The sequence below is a fragment of the Stigmatopora argus genome, chromosome 2 (assembly GCF_051989625.1).
Source record: "Stigmatopora argus isolate UIUO_Sarg chromosome 2, RoL_Sarg_1.0, whole genome shotgun sequence".
Classification (NCBI taxonomy): domain Eukaryota; kingdom Metazoa; phylum Chordata; class Actinopteri; order Syngnathiformes; family Syngnathidae; genus Stigmatopora; species Stigmatopora argus.
Window position 1 is genome coordinate 23232116 of NC_135388.1, and position 21130 is coordinate 23253245.

The window sequence follows — 21130 nt, forward strand, 5'->3', positions numbered from 1 at the left end:
CGACACAATAGGAAAGGGCAAGCGAGGAGGGACACACAAGGCAAAAAGCGAACATACGAACACATGGAGGAGAAAATGATACTACCTTACTTTGTACTTTATACTTTTTACTTTAATGTTTTTACAACTTTCGTTGTTTTATTACCTTAGTTTCTTTCTGCTAGTTCTTTTTTGAAACCATTCAGCTATGCGTCTGCTGTCATACACATGGGATCAGCTGTGAACAATGCACAACAAAAAGAGCAACACCTCGATGCCACTGGAAATCAAGAGCTGGACAAAACTGCCAGGAGAAGAAGCGACGCTTCAGACCAATTATTCCATCTAATATTATGGGGAAAGTGAGATCCCTCCCCGATAATATGGAAGAGCTGTCGGGGCTTACCAGCCCGCAAAGGGAGTATCAGGAGTGTTGTACTCTGTTACTGTTGATTTTTCAGCTCCAGACTACTGAGGGACTGTGCGGATAAGCCTGGAAGAGTGATTCTGCATATTTTCACCCTCAGTCTCAGTTTGCAGAAGGTCCCCACCTTGTGGAAGACTTCCCGTGTGTGGTTTTATCTAGCTCTACAATTTCTTTTTCTTGTGTCTGTATCCATTCTTGCTACTGCAACCAAGATGGCGTCGCTCAAGTGGCAGCCGGTGGCAGTCGCTCCGTCCGCTCTTACTCGTTTCTTTGATTTTATAGTTTTTCTATCTTTTTTTATTACATTTTGATATTTCTTAATACTTTACTTTATATTTTACTTTGTACTTTATACCTTTGACTTTTATGTTTTCATGACCTTTACGACTCGACTCCAGCCATTGCGTGTGAGAGGCAGTCATTCTTCTATCAGCTTAGTTTCTTTATGCTAGTCCTGGATGTTTTTTGGAACCATTCAGTCCAGGAAGGCTATCAGTCCTGATGATCAGCTCCAGACTACTGCGGGACTGTGCAGATCAGCTTGGAAGAGGGATTCTGCATATTTTCAACCTCAGCCTCAGTCAGCAGAACGTCCCAACCTTGTGTGGGCTTCCTGTGTGTGGTTCCAGTTTTATCTAGGTCTACATTGTCTTTTCCTGCATATGTGCTTGCTACTGCTACAAACTGAATTTCCCAAATACGGGATAAATAAAGGTTAATCTAATCTAAATAAAAAAATAAAATAAAAATTTCGATAACCAAGTTGATCTTCAAAATCTTGAGCAGCTCATCCACCAAAGACAAAACCTACTCATTCATGACCCCGGTAAAGTTTCACGTTTGCATGGGAGAGCATTGTGGAATAACAACAATGCCCTACAGTTGGAAAAACAAATTTTATCAGTTTTCAGTTCAGATCAAATTTACATTTAAATGTACTTACTATGTATATATATTGTGGAATATTGAGGGGTCCGTTAATCTAGATAACACCTATTGTGGCAGACAGCATCATGCGTTCACTATGTGCATTTTCCACTCCAATATATATTAATATTAACTCTCCTGATTTTTGGTCTCATGTAATCCTATATTGTATAATTTTGTGAGTTAGTAAATTGGTTGAATATATTTTAACACGCCGCCTTATTGTATAAAGCAGGGGTCCCCAAACTTTTTCCTGTGAGGGCCACATAACTTTTCCCTTCTCTGATGGGGGGCCGGCGGTGTCAGTTTGTAACAGAAGTGTGACGATCGTAGGGAAGCTTAAAAAATTTATTGTTTTCCAGAAAGCCACACATAACCAAATAACCCTTTCCAGGTTCTTTACAGAAAAAGTCAGGAAACAAATAATAACAATATTAATAAAATAAATAATAACTAAATTACCCTCTCTGAGTTCTTCACAGAAAAAACAGGAAAGAAATAACACTATTTATGAAATAAATAATATCTAAATAACTCTCTCTGGGTTCTTCATAGAAAAAAAGCCATGGAACATTAACTTTCTGTTGTGCCATGCACACTCTTCTCCCTTTGCCCTGATGAAGTTTATGCACGACACCACAACCTTCATTACAGAATCCCACGTCAACACTTTGCAGCACAGTGCTTGCTGGTGAATTAGGCAGTGGACTCGTAGCCGGGCGGTGAGACCCCTTTTTTCCAACTCCCAGTTCATGCGTCCTATTAAACCGCGAGTTTCGCCCACCATGCTAGGAGCCCCGTCAGTCGTGATGCTAGCCAGCTTTGACCAGTCCAGGTCCAACTTCTCCATGGTTTGGCACACTTTGTCAAAAATATCCTCTCTCGTTGTGGTCCCTTTGAGACTTTGGAGGGCTGCCAGATCCTCGCATATCTCAAAGTTTGCGCTAACTCCACGAATAAAAATGAGCAGTTGCGCTGTGTCTTGCACGTCCGTGCTTTCATCCAGTGCTAATGAAAAAAAGTCAAATTCTTTCGTCTTCTGCTGCAGCTGGGCATATACATTACTCCAGATTTCTTCAACGCGTCTCGTGATTGTACTCGCCGACAGACTTACGGCATTAAATGCATCTTTCTTCTCGGGACACTTCCTCCACGACAACATCCATACATTTCTTAAAAAACTCTCCGTCAGTGAAAGGCTTACCGTTGCTTGCTATCAGTTTAGCAACCCGAAAGCTGGCCCGAACGGATGCCTGCTTCAGCTGAGCTTGACGTAGAAATGTAGTCTGCTGAGATAATAGTCCAACTTTTCGCTTTGAGAGTTTGTCTGCTCGTATTTGGCCTTGCACGCTATCGTACTTGTCTTTGTGACGGGATTCATAGTGCCGGCGAAGATTGTATTCTTTGAATACTGCCACCGTCTCTTGACAGATGAGACAAACAGCCTTTTCTTTGCATTGAACAAAAAAATAATCGTTTGTCCACTGCAGGTTAAATACCCTGCATTCTGAATCAATTTTTCTCTTAACTAACCTTTTCGCCATTATTCCGTTCTCAAACAGGTTCAGGTTGCACAGTTTTTATATGCTTGAATAGCATCGCAATAGCGATGGTACCAGGGCTCCGCCCTCACCTGCGATCGTCCAGATGTCTCGCTAACACTCTGCTCACGCATGCAACGGTGGAAGTGCCCGCATGCATCAAAGGCAAACACTCTCCCCGCGCGTGTCACCAAAGGAGCAATGCGAAGGCCCGCTTCACTGGGATGATTTGTGGGCTCAGCAGGGGTGCAATGAACAAAACACAAGAGTAAAACGTCCCAGTCTTCAAGGCCAAATAGGAAAAAAATCCGATAGCGTCTCTGGTATTGTTCAGAGGGCCGGTCCAAATGTGCCCGCGGGCCGGATACGTAGTTTGGTGACCCCTGGTATAAAGGTTCGGTCGCCTGACTTCAGTGCGGGCAAGTGCTGGCTCGCACTGGTGGTGGTATGATTGGGAGTGCGGATGATCGTTTGTCTATCTGTGTGCCTTACGGCTGACTGGAGACTGGTCTAGGGTAGCCATGGGCAAACTACGGCCCGGGGGCCACATCAGGCCCAATAAACGTCTTAATCCGGCCCGCCGAACTTGATAATATTACATTAATAAACCTTGTTATTTTTTTTATTTTCCATGCAATTCTGTTTTGTTCACTAGATGGAATTGTAGATGCATTGGCTTTGTTGATGTGAAGCGTAGGGCTTTTTACTCCATGTTTGTTTTTTCTCTTTAGACACATCTCGATCCATCAGCCCTTCGGTAAAGATGAGCGGACCTAAGAAACAGAAAGTGGACAAAGAATGTCGAGTATTCAGTACGGAGTGGACAACTAAATATTTTTTCACTGAACACAGATCATCTGCTGTTTGCCTATGATGCCAAGAAACTTTAGGTTTTCAATATTATAATATTTGCTATATATATATAAAGCTAATATTATAATATTTATATATATATATATATCAGTGGCGGGTGGTGCATTTTCTGGTAGCGCCTTCAACGTTTCTGGTAGCGCCTTCAACGTATCAAACCAACCCTCAAAAACTATTTTATGGCTATAAAACCTCTACTGCAGCTACAGCTGCAACACAAAAAATAATCAATAAATTAATGCACAAATATGGGGTAAAATCCACTTCCTAGCAGTATTTCATTATTAAATACAAATACTGGAGCTTTTCAGAAATTAAAACCAGGCCAGGGGGTGATTTCCCCGGGAAAAGACAGCGATGAACGTCAATGGCGTACGTCCAAACATTGCCCGAAAATGGGGTAAAATCCAGCCGAAAACAGCATTTATTGATTAAATACAAATACTGGAGCTTTTTAGACATCAGAACCGGGCCCGGAGTATCATTTCCCCGGTAAAAAGACAGCGATGAACGTCGATACGTCCATACATGAAATGACAAAAATGCACTAAAATACTAAAATTAGGTAAAATCCACTTCCTAGCATCATTTATTGATTGAATACAAATACTGGAGCTTTTGAGACATTACAACCAGGCCAGGGGGGTGATTTTTCCTGGGAAAAGACAGCGATGGACGTCAACGGTGAAACGCCAAAAATTAAACTCGGGTAAAATCCACTTCCTAGCAGCATTTTGTGATTAAATACAAACAATGGAGCTTTTCAGATATCAGAACTTGGCCCACAATTGAAATATTATTTAGGAATATTTTACTCACCAAAAATCCTTTTTACACAATATCCATCCTCCTTTCTTTCTTCCTTCTTTCCTATCGCCATCGAAGCTAATGATGAAAGTCGAGCCTGTCCTGTCATATTTCTGGCATAGTCCGTTTTGAAAATGGCTTTAAATCAAAACAACAATATACTATTTGCTTGCGGAGCTAAGTTAGCACACTGCCGCACACACCATTTTCCCGGCTGTAACAGGCTTGCTAGCTTCGGAGTTGACCGCCCTTTCTTAATGATGTCCATTTTTTCCTGAAAAAGTCCGTCTTGAAAATAGCTTTGTGAGCAAACAGAATCTATTTGTTTTTGCTTCTGTCGGCCATAGTGGGTGGAGTTTGCGATCTCGGCTGCCTCGGTACTGCTTTGGCCCGCCTACTAGCCAATCATAGTTTGTGAAAGCAATGACATGTCCCAGCCAGCAAAATGCTAAAGCCTATGAAAAATCATTGTAGGGTTGCCAACTCGAAATCTGATTGGTTAAAAGCAACAGTGTAGTTTAATGCAGCAGAGCCCGCAATAACTGATTGTGCAGGCTTTGAGGCAGATCTGATCTGGCAACAAATAATGGCTGAAATGTGATTGGTTAAATGCTTCAATATGAAAACACACATCGGGAAGCAGTGCAACCAGGGGGAAAAGCAATGAAAGGAAGCTAACAGGCCATTTGGAATAATAAGTACATATTGATGGACAAAATATAATATGATTCAGATATTTCTTAGGCCAGCAGAGAAGGCCTTGAAGGCCCTGACGGCCCGCCACTGATATATATTTGCTACAAAGCATGCTAACTATGCTAGCAAGCTGTCAACAAAAGAAAGGGAAGCTGCTGCTCAGAAGTTGCCAGGTAATTTAAAGGCTCAACAAAGTTTTTTTCATCGCCTGACTGCCATTCAAGAGTCAAGTACCAAGGCCAGTTTTATACATTCATTCAAAATAGCAAAGGCCAGCAAAACACTGTCTGATGGCAAGTTTTTAAAAGAATGTATGGTGGAGACAGCAGGTATTTTGTGCCCAGAGACCATAGACAAATTTGAGAAAATCAGTTTATCTCAGCGGACAGTGATTCGGCATGTGGAACTAATAGATGAAAATATCAAGAGCATCCTAATCAAAAAGATGGAGTCATTCACGTTGTATTCTTTAGCGCTGGATGAAAGCAATGATGTCAAAGACACTGCTCTGAACCGGCGCACACGGGAGTGATAAAGCAGGTGCTGATGATCCGCATCAGTTTCCTCCATGAACGCAATAAACTGAAAACCTCAAATATAATTCCACTCCAGTGATTGACCTGCTGCCACTGTTTTCTCTAAAGGACAACAGAACTTTCCGTGCTTTAAAATAGAAATGGTTAGTAATTTTAAAAAGGCACATTTTATTCACTTGATTTTCAGTGTTTTAAAACTCATTCCAAAGTCAGATATTTTGTTGTAATGCTTATCTTCATTTTCATTTGAAATTAAAGCACACGTTTTCTCTATAACCCAAGATGTGTATTTTTTTTCTCCAATGAGGTGGGGCTACCAAAGCAATCCATCCATCTGCTCCTGGTCCAGTGATATTTAGTGGACAAAAATATAATTGCAGGGAAAATAAAAATTTAACAAGATTTATTAAAGTAATATTATCAAGTTCAGTGGGCCGGATTAAAACATTTGTCGGGCCGCATGTGGCCCCGGGCCGCAGTTTGCCTGGTCAAGCAACACCAGGCGTGACTCATCACCCTCACTGACCTACTTAAGATAAGCTTGACCATGTCACTGGATTGTCTTAAGCAGTTCACTGTCAGTATCTTCTTGCGTTACTTCTTGTTCTTTTTGCCTGATCTCCGACACGTCTACGCCAATGTTCCCTCTAAGCTGCGCGCATGTGCAATTGCGCACTACTCTCGTCTTCTCTGCGCACAGCAAATCATATGGAGCGCACAAAATAAAATACCAATTTTTTTTTTTTTTAGCTGTGAGGCCGACGCGCGAACCACTCATCCGCCGGGCCCCCCATTCATAGATATTAATAGTAGTGTGTGTGATCGTTTGTCTTCAACCTACACAATGGACTATAGTAAATGGAAATTAGCCCTTGTCTACAATCTTATATATATGTTCATTAACATGACTATAAATATGTTCATTAATATGTGCTATCCCTTATTAAATAAATCAAAGCAAAATCATGGAAAAATATTGCATATAAATGGAAACTTGACTATCTCAAGTGACACGTTCAGCAGGAAAGTCATTTGAACAAGAATGAGAAGTGAGGACAGATGTGTAAAATAAGGTCACATTTAAGTCGGATTTGTGCATATTCTAATGGCATTTATGAAGATGTTTTATTCATAGATATTTTTTCATTCATTTTCTAAACTCGCGGGGGGTGCTGGAGCCTATCCCTGCTGACTTTGGGCCAGGGGCGGGGGACACCCTGTATCGGTGGCCAGCCAATCGCAGGGCACAAGGAGACGGACAGCCATGCACACTTAGATCCATACCTAGGGGCAATTTTAGAGTGTCCAATCAGCCTACGATGCATCTTTTTGGGATGTGGGAGGAAAACGGAGTACTCAGAGAAAACCCACGCAGGCCCAGGGAGAATATGCAAATTCAACACAGGTGGACCGACCTGGATTTGAACCCAGGACCCCAGAGCTGTGAGGCCGACGTGCGAACCACTCATCCGCCGGGCTGCCCATTCATAGATATCAATCATTACATTTTATTATTACTAAATCATTTGTGTAGTAGACATACACCTGCTTATGGCAGGTGTGATACTGGTGTGTGCCCATAGCGAGCAATGATGATGTTACTCACACCGGTACTCCGTGTGCTCAGGGAGGTTGTCTTTCTGCTCAGACAAACAAAAAATTAGAGGGAACATTGGTCTACGCCCCCGCATTTTTTACCATCGGCTTGTATTTTTCTACAGACCTCACGGGTCCTGACCCCCACGTTACGTATACAGACGCTCCCCTACTTACGAACGAGTTAGGTTCCGAGCGATTGTTCATAAGTTGAATTTGTTTGTAAGTTGATTCAGTGCTATATTTTGTATTATAATTTATGTTTAAGGCCTATATAAGTATATTGAAGGTTTATATAAGTGCATTTGTATGTTTAAGGCTTGTATAAGTAACACGCATTGGTTTGTACTGAAAAAAACATTTAATAAAATGGAGAGAATATGTACAGTACTGTATAGAGAGAGAGAGAGAGAGAGAGAGAGATTTATGTATTAGAAACTGGCCGAAAGAAGCGATCTAACGACGATTGCACAGTTTTCTTCTTTTTTTCATCATAAATGATGCGGTAGCACTCTATGGCATCATTCAATTGATTTGCAAACTTTGTGCAACGTTCAATATTTGGGTCCTGCTGCTCGATCTTTATGTTTATAAATGGTACTGACCGTGCAACGCTCACCACTCTCACGCGCATCAAGCTTCGTTATTATTGCCACTCGTTTCAAATGAAATGGCTTGCCTCTTCCTTGCAACTCCCTCAATAGAAGCCTTTCGCTTTTTACCAACCATATTCAATAAAGGATGCACGAGATATTTAATGATACAAATGAAAAAGGTTCTTTGCCCACTGGAGATACGTTCACGCACTTCCGCATTGCAACGAAGAAGGTAGATGCTGGGTGAGCTGAGCCCTCACAGCGCCAGGCGTCGGTATTAGCGGCGGAAAGAAGCACTACTCGGAAAAAAATACAAAATTGGACTTACGAACATTTTTCGACTTAAACGCAATTTACAGACATGTTCGTATGTACCGTTGTTCGTAAGTTGAATGTTCGTAAGTAGGGGAGCGTCTGTACCGTTTTAAATTGATTTCTTCATATCGGCCGGTTGGATTTAAAAAAGGCTGATACAGCTGTATACATGTTATCATCGGATAGCTCAGATGTCCAAATATTGGCCCCGATAATTGCCCCAACCGATTATTGGTTTATCATTACTCCACACAAAACTATTTAAATCTTCTGACAATATTGTCTGCATATTGAAGTAACAATAGCGTACTGTTTTAGTGGAAAATCCCAACCTCAGCAGATTCTCGGTACCACCCTCTTGAGAGAATAAAGATGATTGTCTGTCGGTGCGCATTTGTAGACGACAGCCTTTGCCTGTAGTTAACTTGCGCCCGGAATATTCTGTAATAAAAGCTTCTAAGTCGGAAAGCGCACTTTGTGGAGAAGCACTTCACATTTCGTCATACGCAGCTGGGTATGAGGACAATTAGGCTTTTGTCGAGTCAATGATGATGAAAACGCCTATGTCCGATTATCATTATCATTATCATTATTATCATCATTATTATCATCATTATTATCATTATTATCATCATCATTATTATCATCATTATTATCATTATTATCATCATCATTATCATCATCATTATCATCATCATTATTATCATCATTATTATCATCATCGTCATCATCGTCATTCTTCTTCCTCTTCCTCTTCCTCTTCCTCTTCCTCTTCCTCTTCCTCTTCCTCTTCCTCTTCCTCTTCCTCTTCCTCTTCCTCTTCCTCCTCCTCCTCCTCCTCCTCCTCCTCCTCCTCCTCCTCCTCCTCCTCCTCCTCCTCCTCCTCCTCCTCCTCCTCCTCCTCCTCCTCCTCCTCCTCCTCCTCCTCCTCCTCCTCCTCCTCCTCCTCCTCCTCCTCCTCCTCCTCCTCCTCCTCCTCCTCCTCCTCCTCCTCCTCCTCCTCCTCCTCCTCCTCCTCCTCCTCCTCCTCCTCCTCCTCCTCCTCCTCCTCCTCCTCCTCCTCCTCCTCCTCCTCCTCCTCCTCCTCCTCCTCCTCCTCCTCCTCCTCCTCCTCCTCCTCCTCCTCCTCCTCCTCCTCCTCCTCCTCCTCCTCCTCCTCCTCCTCCTCCTCCTCCTCCTCCTCCTATTATTACTATTATTACTATTATTACTATTATTACTATTATTACTATTATTACTATTATTACTATTATTACTATTATTACTATTATTACTATTATTACTATTATTACTATTATTACTATTATTACTATTATTACTATTATTACTATTATTACTATTATTACTATTATTACTATTATTACTATTATTACTATTATTACTATTATTACTATTATTACTATTATTACTATTATTACTATTATTACTATTATTACTATTATTACTATTATTACTATTATTACTATTATTACTATTATTACTATTATTACTATTATTACTATTATTACTATTATTACTATTATTACTATTATTACTATTATTACTATTATTACTATTATTACTATTATTACTATTATTACTATTATTACTATTATTACTATTATTACTATTATTACTATTATTACTATTATTACTATTATTACTATTATTACTATTATTACTATTATTACTATTATTACTATTATTACTATTATTACTATTATTACTATTATTACTATTATTACTATTATTACTATTATTACTATTATTACTATTATTACTATTATTACTATTATTACTATTATTACTATTATTACTATTATTACTATTATTACTATTATTACTATTATTACTATTATTACTATTATTACTATTATTACTATTATTACTATTATTACTATTATTACTATTATTACTATTATTACTATTATTACTATTATTACTATTATTACTATTATTACTATTATTACTATTATTACTATTATTACTATTATTACTATTATTACTATTATTACTATTATTACTATTATTACTATTATTACTATTATTACTATTATTACTATTATTACTATTATTACTATTATTACTATTATTACTATTATTACTATTATTACTATTATTACTATTATTACTATTATTACTATTATTACTATTATTACTATTATTACTATTATTACTATTATTACTATTATTACTATTATTACTATTATTACTATTATTACTATTATTACTATTATTACTATTATTACTATTATTACTATTATTACTATTATTACTATTATTACTATTATTACTATTATTACTATTATTACTATTATTACTATTATTACTATTATTACTATTATTACTATTATTACTATTATTACTATTATTACTATTATTACTATTATTACTATTATTACTATTATTACTATTATTACTATTATTACTATTATTACTATTATTACTATTATTACTATTATTACTATTATTACTATTATTACTATTATTACTATTATTACTATTATTACTATTATTACTATTATTACTATTATTACTATTATTACTATTATTACTATTATTACTATTATTACTATTATTACTATTATTACTATTATTACTATTATTACTATTATTACTATTATTACTATTATTACTATTATTACTATTATTACTATTATTACTATTATTACTATTATTACTATTATTACTATTATTACTATTATTACTATTATTACTATTATTACTATTATTACTATTATTACTATTATTACTATTATTACTATTATTACTATTATTACTATTATTACTATTATTACTATTATTACTATTATTACTATTATTACTATTATTACTATTATTACTATTATTACTATTATTACTATTATTACTATTATTACTATTATTACTATTATTACTATTATTACTATTATTACTATTATTACTATTATTACTATTATTACTATTATTACTATTATTACTATTATTACTATTATTACTATTATTACTATTATTACTATTATTACTATTATTACTATTATTACTATTATTATTATTATTAGGTCCTTTCTGGAATCAGTTTGACACCTGTGCACTATCCACTCGGCCACCCAATTTCGTTTCAAGTTCAGTAATTTATAGTCAACTTAAATAATTCATATTTCAGTAATTCAATTTAAGTAATTTTGATTCAGTTTAGCATTTTCAGATTCAGTTTGTGATGGAACAAACATACCTGTCAACCTCTGCCGATAACTGCCCTTATAAATGATTATTACAAAAAAACCTTACAAACACCGTACGACTCGTACGGTGTTTGTAAGTTTTTTGGGGGGTTTGTAAGGGGAATCATAATCATTTATAAGGGCAGTTATCGGCAGAGGTTGACAGGTATGCACAAATATCAGCCCATAGTTTGTGTACAAATTTTGTGCAATGTTTGCATCTTTCAGAAGACACAGTTCTGACCCCTAAATACCTAAGGATGACAGTACTGCACTACGTATACCGGAAGGAAACGTCTTGTTAAAAATGTGCACGCTCTGTGTGGTTTGTTCGTCAACCGGAGACTGTTGGTTACCGCTAGAGGCTGCCACCATATCACTTCACTTCCTCGTTCCACAAACTTTTGACGTATCTGCCACTTCCGGACAAGAAGAGAAATTATCGCGTTTTATCTTTGTATACTTCGCTCAGGTATTTACTTCATATACATCAACAATTTGCGTGTCAAAGTTGCAACAGGAATCTCGCAGTATGTCTGATAACAGAGGCCATGAGAGCAACGGCGAAGAACAAAACCTTGAAGGAGCCGTGGGTGGGGAAGGTAGGCAACTCTACGTCTCAACTTAAGAGATGAAACTGTCGGAGTTTTGAAGTTGAACTCGACCGAAAAGTTTTACTCGGCGATCAAGATTTCAGAATTGAAAGGCTTTGCACAGTGCAACCTCTACTCCACAAAGCTAAGTGTTCCGAATGACGTCTCTTTGCTCCAGTGTCACTAGTATTCGCTGAATGCTATCGAGAGGGCAAACAAATAAGATACAAAATAATAAAAGAAAGTGGCGGCCCGTCAGACGAGTATTTAGCACGTCGGCCTCACATTTCTGGGGTCCTGGATTCGATCCCAGGTCGGTCCTCAACTGTGTGTGCTTTGCATGTTCTCCCCAGGCGTGTGTGGGTTTTTCCCACATTCCAAAAACATGCTGGGTAAGCTGGTTGAAAACTCTAAATTGCCCCTAGACATGAGTGTGAGCTTGAATGGTTGTCCATCTCCTTGCGACCTACGATTGGCTAGCCCGGGGGTGGGCAAACTGGTCCTCGAGGGCCAGAACAGACAGTTTAACCACTGAGATTTCTGCAGAAAACAAGAAGCACCTGACTGAAATCCACTGATTGCACTTGTAGGATACCAGATTGGTGAAAAAGTGCCCTTCATATGGGTTGGAATGAAAACCCGCACCCACTGTGGCCCTTTATGGAATCGTTTTCCCACCCCTGGGCTAGCCACTGATTCATGATGTCCCTCACCAGGTGCCTGTATTTAGCTGAGATAGGCTTCAGACGATGTATGCCTTGTGTATTTTAGAAAATTATGAAAAGTGGTCAAAAGCAATTGTCGTTGGATCGATATTACACCAATCGTAACATAACATAACCTCACACAGCACTGAGTTGGGAGGGAGGACAGCTGAGGCGCGTCTCATTAAAGGGCACAGAAATGAAGCATAGATGCGGCAAGTCAGTATCTTTTCAACATCAAAAGATATTTTCAACATCAAAAGAAAAACTTAACAAACAGCTGATACATGTTGTTTATATTAGCCAAGGCTGTCGACACCACACTTTAGATCAGTGGTCTGAAACGGATTCCGCAAAGGTCCGCAGTGAGCCTGGTCTTTGTTTCAACCAATCCAGTGTCGACAGTTTAACCAATGAGGGGTCTTCTAAAATATGTAGCACATGGCTGCAATCAACTGATCACACTTGCAAAAGGTGTCCGCTTGTTCGGTTTGAATGAAAACTTGCACCCCCTGCAGCCCTTTGAGGACTGGTTTGAGACCACTGCTTTAGATCCTGATGAGAGCCTAATGGTTTTTAAATGGGTCAGTTATGCATGTTTAATAGTGTGAGTCTTGCTGTGGGCAAATTGCGATGACCTACAAATTAGACGTTCAGGCCCGAAGGAAACTGACAGACTGGATCAAATCTTACTCCCAGGTGATCTAGCAATAGTACCTTGGAAATCTAAAATACCGTCAGGAGCGATAATGTGGCCCTCAGAGAAAAACGTTTTGGGCCCCCTGTATTTGAGTGCCATATTTTCCCCACTATAAGGCGCACCTAAGAGCCTTCAGTTTTTTTCAAAAGCTGACCACGCGCCTTACAATTTGGTGCGCCTAATGTATGTATCAATATTGAGGGTCTTGCAACTACTGGAAGCAGCCGCCGACTCCATTTTCCCCGTAGAAGTAGTAGTGCATGGTGGATGCTGGGATATATAAAACTGCAAAAGAGAAGCCTATTAAAGAGCATTGTGCTCTTTTATCCCTTGGAATCTTTAAAAAAAATTCAGTCTGATTTATGTCTAAAAAAAGTTAATTGATTTTTCTTTTTTCTATTTTTGTGTTTGACATCAAGTAGTGCGCGGTGCATTCTGGAATACCATGCATGCCGCGAACTTTACATCAACGAATTTAGAGGCGGTCCTTCTGGTGCTTTCGGTTTATGAAAAGACGTAATCTCTCCATCCGCACATGAACTACTATTTCACAGCAACTGCCAGCTGACTACCAGGAAAAGCTGGCCACTTTCCGCACATACTGCCAAAACAAGATTACAGACGCTCCCCCACTTACGAACATTTGAGTTGCGAACAACGGTACATACGAACATGTCTGCGCATATGGCATATGTCGAAAAATGTTCAGAAACAGATGCTGTAAGTACGTAAGTTAGATTTTGTATTGCGCGCCTTTTTCCGAGTAGTGCTTCTTTCCGCCGCTAATACCGACGCTTGGCGCTGTGAGAGCTCACCCAGCATCCACCTTCCTCTGGGAGGAGGAGGAGGAAGAAACGCCTGTCCCCATGAAGAAATTCGAGACGAAACCAAATAAAGCCATCGCACTCTTCGAGCAGAAAGACCCAAATATTGAATGTTGCACAAAGGTTGCAAATCAATTGAATGATGCCATACAGTGCTACCTCATCATTTATGATGAAAAAAAGAAGAAAACTGTGCAATCGTCGTTGGATCGCTTCTTTCGGCCAGTTTCTAGTAAATCCTCCAAGGAAGATACTCATCAACCCTCATCTTCTCCTCGACCCTCAACTTCTTCCTACATTGAAGTTACGGAGGAGGAAGTAACTTTTGAAGTTTTGAAGCCCATTCCAGCGACGACGAAGACCCTCTTGATATAAAATCCTCCTCTTCCTCCTCCTCCTTCTCCTCCATCATCTTAAGCATCGAGTACATCTTCCAAAATTAAGTTAAACTTCATTTAACTTACGAACAAATTCACCCTACGAACGATCGCTCGGAACGTAACTTGTTCGTTAGTAGGGGAGTGTCTGTACTGAAAAAATTATCCGGCCAGAGCATATAATCAATATGGACAAGGTTCCACTCGCCTTTGATATTCCTGTGAACCGCACTGTGGATAAAACGGGAGCACGTACAGTGATTGTTATACCTTGCTTAATATTGTTAAAAGATAAACTGTCACGAAAATACTAATACTTTACCTCGGAGAAAATACTAAAACAGTTGTTTATTCATTTTGGGAGTGAAGGGAGTTGTGAAAGGTGATTTGTAATCTATTAATAAAGTTTGACTGACTTATCTGACTGTTTTGTTTACATTCCCTTTAGCGCTAATGGATGCATAACGTAACTCTACTGTAGCGCCTTATAATGCGGTGCGCCTTGAATATGGAAAAAGTTTTGAAATATGCCATTCTTTGAAGGTGCGCCTTATAGTGCTGAAAATACGGTAACCATATACAGTGCAACCCCTGTCTCATTTTCCTTTTGATGTCAAACCCAAATGTTCAATACTCTTGTAGGGCAGTTTAACTGACCGCTAACCAAGACTGTATGATCTAAAACAGATGTCACTGACGATCCCATCTTGGAACAAGGAGCAATTGTCCTCAGAGGGTAAGTTCTATTAAAACCATTTTTTTAAATAGACCTTGGCTAGCGCGGCCCGGCAGAGTGTGTGGTTAACGTGTCGGCCTCACAGCTCTGGGGTTCTGGGTTCAAATCCAGGTCATGTACATCTGTGTGGAGTTTGCCTACGTGGGTTTCCTCCCACATTCCAAAAACATGCAGGGTAGGCTCATTGGACACTCTAAATTGCCCTTAGGTATGGGTGTGGCTGTGCATGGTTGTCCATATCCTTGTGCCCCGCGATCGGCTGGCCACCGATTCAGGGTGTCCCCAGCCTCTGGCCCGGAGTCAGCTGGGATAGGCTCCAGCACCCCCGTGACCCTATTGAGGATAAAGTGGTTCAGAAAATGAGATGAGACCTTGCCTAGCATCCCTCTAATTCTCTGTTTTAAAGTCCCACTATCACATATTTTTGCACACTAATTACGTCATAGAATCTTGTCAAAAATGTAAATTCTCGAAATTAAACCCCTCAAAAAAGTAACGTTCTTGATCAGCGTTCTTAAAAAAGATGACATAACGGGAGGATAGGAGTCAGTAGTACAAATATGATTCAATCAAAAGATAATAGTAGACAAGTTGTTGGGGCTACTTGCACAATTTCATATTTCACACAAGTACTCATTGTTCATTGTGTGACATTTTGGAATACAAAATTGAAAGTGGCTAAGAGGAGGAAGTAAGTCCCAAAGAACATGAGATTTTCCTGTAAAAGTTCAAACCAGAGGCTGAAGCGCCGTAACATGACCCAAGTGACTAAGAGAAAAGGAGAGCATGATACAGAAGCATCTCTGGCTTCATTTACTTTGGCTGTACTGAATGGCAAATATCTTACTTACACTTACAACCCTCGACTCTGCAAGCAAGCAAGCATGGTGATCGGAAAAACTAATTTATTATTAAAGTTTAAACTAGGATTTTTTTTACTGGTACAGACGCTCCCCTACTTACGAACGAGTTAGGTTCCGAGCGATTGTTCACAAGTTGAATTTGTTCGTAAGTTGCTCAGTGCTATATTTTGTATTATAATTTATGTTTAAGGCCTATATAAGTATATTGAAGGTTTATATGAGTGCATTTGTATGTTTAAGGCTTGTATAAGTAACACGCATTGGTTTGTACTGAAAAAAAAATTTAATAACATGGAGAGAATACATACAGTACTGTATACATACATTAGAGAGAGAGAGAGGTTTACTAGGAACTGGCCGAAAGAAGCTATCTAATGACGATTGCAGTTTTCTTTTTTTCATCATAAATGATGCGGTAGCACTGTATGGCATCATTCAATTGATTTGCAAACTTTGTGCAACGTTCAATATTTGGGTCCTGTTGCTCGATCTTTGTTTATAAATGGTACTGACGGTCGAACAATTCAAGTTGTATTCAGGTGCAACGCTCACCACTTTCTCACGCGCATCAAGCTTCGTTATTATTGCCACTCATTTCAAATGAAATGGCTTGCCTCTTCCTTGCACCTCCCTCAATAGAAGCCTTTCGCTTTTCACCAACCATATTGAATAATGGATGCACGAGATATTTAATGATAAAAATGAAAAAGGTTCTTTGCGCACTGGAGATACGTTCACGCACTTCCGCACTGCAACGAACTGGGCAGAGGAAGGTAGATGCTGGGTGAGCTGAGCTCTCACAGCGCCAGGCGTCGGTATTAGCGGCGGAAAGAAGCACTACTCGGAAAAAGGCGTGCAATACAAAATTGAACTTACGAACATTTTTCGACATAAACGCAATTTGCAGACATGTTCGTATGTACCGTTGTTCGTAACTCGAATGTTCGTAAGAAGGGGAGTGTCTGTACACTTTTGGCAATGGTGGCCCGGGTCAAGAATGCTGGCTAAAGCCTTGTTGTTTTGGTTCCCATGTCATGTTAACTACGGCAGTTCGCACACGTGATAATCATCTAACACTGGTGTGATTTACTGCAGTATATAAAAAAACAAAACAAAAAACACTAATTAATTGGCCACACAATTGTCACTTCGTCAAGATAGTCTTTTGTAAAATGTTTGGATCAAACAACAGAATACGCTACTTACTGGCTGGTCCACTTCCTTATATGTGATCAACTGTCAGGTTTGCCCTTACATATCCACAATTTATGCATAAAGAAACTACATCGTGGATTTTTTCTGGAGGATTTTTTTTTTGCAAGTTCATATGTGAAAATCGACACTCGCAAGCGGAGGCCACTCCCCTGCCCTCCACTTGTTACTAGAACTCAGCACTGAAGTTTATATATATATATATATATATATATATATATATATATATTAAATGGGGGTGACCCTACTTCGTGGTTTTTCGTTTATCGCGGCCATGTCTGGTCTACATTAACCGCGATAATCGAGGGATTGCTCTATATTAATATGTATGTATATGTATATACATATATGCACGCACACACTTCATACTCGTACTCGTTTTTCCCAATTGTGGGGCCCACTCCTTTTTGCACCTTTGTGGGCTCCAGTGTTTCCATTGGTACTACAGCTCTGAAATCATGTATGTATACATGTATATGTCATCTCATTTTCTAAACCGCTTTATCCTCATTAAGGTTCACAGGGGGTGCTGGAGCCTATCCAATCTGACTCCGGGCCAGAGGCGGGGGACACCCTGAATCGTGGCCAGCCGATCGCAGGGCACAAGGAGAGGGACAACCTTGCAAACTGTATATGTATATGTACAATGTGACAAATAAGTATTTAGTCAGCCACCAATTGTGCAAGTTATCCTACTTGAAAAGATTAGAGAGGCCTGTAATTGTATACATGGGTAAACCTCAACCCTGAGAGACAGAATGTGGAGAAAAAAAACAGAAAATTACATATTTTGATTTTTAAAGAATTTATTTGCAAATCATGGTGGAAAATAAGTATTTGGTCAATACCAAAAGTTCATCTCAATACTTTCTTATGTACTCTTTGTTGGCAATAACGGAGGCCAAACGTTTTCTCACGAAGCCACTCCTTTGTTGCCCTGGCTGTGTTTGGGATCATTGTCATGCTGAAAGACCCAGCCACGTCTCATCTTCAATGTCCTTGCTGATGGAAGGAGATTTTCACTCAATCTCTCGATACATTCATTCTTTCCTTTACACAGATCAGTCGTCCTGGTCCATTTGCAGAAAAACAGCCCCAAAGCATGATGTTTCCACCCCCATGCTTCACAGTGGGTATGGTGTTCTTAGGATGCAATTCAGTATTCTTTCTCCTCCGAACACGAGAACCTGTGTTTCTACCAAAAAGTTATATTTTGGTTTCATCTGACCATAACACATTCTCCCAGTCCTCTTTTGGATCATCCAAAATCTCTCTAGTGAACCGCAGATGGGGCTGGATGTGTACTGGTTTCAGCAGGGGGACACGTCTGGCAGTGCAGGATTTGAGTCGGCGGCGCATTGTGTTACTGAGCCTTTGTTACTGTGGTCCCAGCTCTCTGTAGGTCATTCACTAGGTTCCCCCGTGTTGTTCTGGGATTTTTGCTCACCTTTCTTGTTATCATTTTGACACCAAAACTTTTTACCTATTGCAGATTCAGTCTTCCCAGCCTGGTGCAGCTCTACACGTTTGTCTCTTTTGTCTTTCGACAGCTCTTTGGTCTTGGCCATACTGGAGTTTGGAGTGTGAGAGACTGAAGTTGTGGACAGGTGTCTTTTATACCGATAATGAGTTAAAACAGATGTTATTAATACAGGTAACGAGTGGAGACCTCGTTAGAAGTTAGACCTCTGACAGCATCTTGCTTGTTTGTTGGTGACAAAATAATTATTTTCCACTCTAATTGGGAAATAAACTCTTTAAAAATCAAACAATGTGATTTTCTTTTTTTTCTCCACATTCTGTCTCATGGTTGAGGTTTACCCATGTTGACAATTACAGGCATCTCTAATCTTTTCAAGTAGGAGAACTTGCACAACTGGTAGTTGACTAAATACTTATTTGCCCCACTGTATATGTATGTGTATGTGTATATGTACAATACATATACATATACGTACATATTTGCGCGCGCACACACACACACACACACTTCATACTCACACTTGTTTTTCCCAATTGTGGGGCCCACAACTTTTTTGCACTTTTGTGGGGTCTACTCTTTCTAACGGTGCTACAGCTCTGAAAAAAATCATGGTGTGTTAAAAATAATCTTCATGGTCCCAATTGTATTGTGTCCTCTTTTCACAAACAGATATTTCTAATTTTACTAACCTGGAAAGAACCTACATGTTAAACGGAATAGACATATCGTTTAAATTATTTGACTGGCACAAAGTACTGAGTTTTTTTTAAACATGCATTTATTTTGTACCAGAACAACAACTACAAAGAAAATAAATTGTTTCTAGATCCTGGTTCTTTTCCAAGAAGTAATTTGGTTTTTAACATATTTGACTCCCTTCCAATCTCTGGTATGAAGTGCTGATTTTTCTTCAATGATGCAATTAGAGCTGGGTGATAAAACGATAACGATAATTATTGTGAAATAATTTTTGTCAACAATATATAATAATACAATCTTTCGATAAAAATATGATAATTTTAAACTGCAATGATATCACCTGACCACCAACAAGAACGGGAGTGCTTTTGCAAAATGAACGCGAGTTCCAGACCAACACTCGAGAGAAGAGGATTATAAGGAAACATGTTTTCATGTTAGCTATAGAGGATGATACCGAGCATGAACGCAAAGGGATAATAACACGGCCTAAGTGGGCGATTATGAGATGCAGGGCAACACAGATCCGATCCACTAAAATATCCAAGTGAATTCTCCCTGGCGTTTTTTTTTTAAATGCCACGTAAATACCTGTGCATAGAGCAGCCTTATTGAACATGTACATGCAACATTGAGAGCTGAAATTTTTTTGGTGGCCAGAAACAGCTGTCAGATCCAAATAGACGAGTGATTGAATTTCTTCACCTTCTCTAAGTGAGTAAACTCTCTTATTTGTTAAAGCTGAAAGCAAAGTTGATGTGTGAATCGTTTTTACATGATTTTTTCTGCCAGCGAGTTTCCAGGTGCACACACATCCATCCATAAATCACGCTTTCTAAGGATTATATTAGAATAGATAAAGTGTGATATATGGATGGGTGGATGTTTTATGTTAACATTCTCACGCTACGGTTGTCCAAACCGTGCAACGTAGAGTTGAAATTTTATATGGTGGCCAGAAACAGCTGTCAGATTCTAATGATTGATTTTTTTACCTTCCTTAAGTATGTAAACTCAAGCTTTGCAAGGATTATCGATGAATAATCCTGACCAGAAATATTTTAACTTGCTTCTCTCTTGAGGTGTTTTTAAGCATTACATTCTGCAGATTCGAAAACTCCATAAATTATTCAGTGCACACTTCAGTTTATTCATTTACGCTTGAAGTTAGTTGCATGAACTACGCAACAGCGCCGCTATTTTGTGAATTTTTATTTTCGTCATATTTTCACTTTGGTTTATAATGTTTTAACAAAAAATAACACCCAAACATTACTTAATTAGCTAAAATTCGTCATCCTGTCTTTTGAAATTGATCGTCAGTTTTCCTTACTTTTTCCTAAAAGGCATACTCCTGCTTCTGTATACCTGTACATAATTGTATACACGTTTGCTGTGCTATGCGTGTAACTGAAATTATCCTTTCTCATGTAACCCATTTTTCAAAAGAGATTTATTTTATAGCAC

The 21130-nt window shown here is 38.9% G+C and overlaps 1 protein-coding gene and 1 long non-coding RNA gene across 2 annotated transcripts in view; both read left to right on the plus strand.

The window, feature by feature from the left end:
- Nucleotides 1-11767: 11767 nt before the first annotated feature.
- LOC144069569 (apoptosis regulator BAX) overlaps nt 11768-21130 on the plus strand; it is a 46935-nt gene continuing 37572 nt past the window's right edge. The window contains exons 1-2 of the mRNA XM_077594816.1: nt 11768-12074; nt 15358-15406. Of these exons, the coding sequence (XP_077450942.1) occupies nt 11780-12074; nt 15358-15406 (344 nt within the window). The 5' untranslated portion in view covers nt 11768-11779. The remainder of the gene's footprint in view (nt 12075-15357; nt 15407-21130) is intronic.
- On the plus strand, nt 18002-19796 carry LOC144069585 (uncharacterized). The gene is made up of 2 exons (XR_013298642.1): nt 18002-18879; nt 18974-19796. It is a non-coding gene; the product is annotated as an uncharacterized LOC144069585 (long non-coding RNA).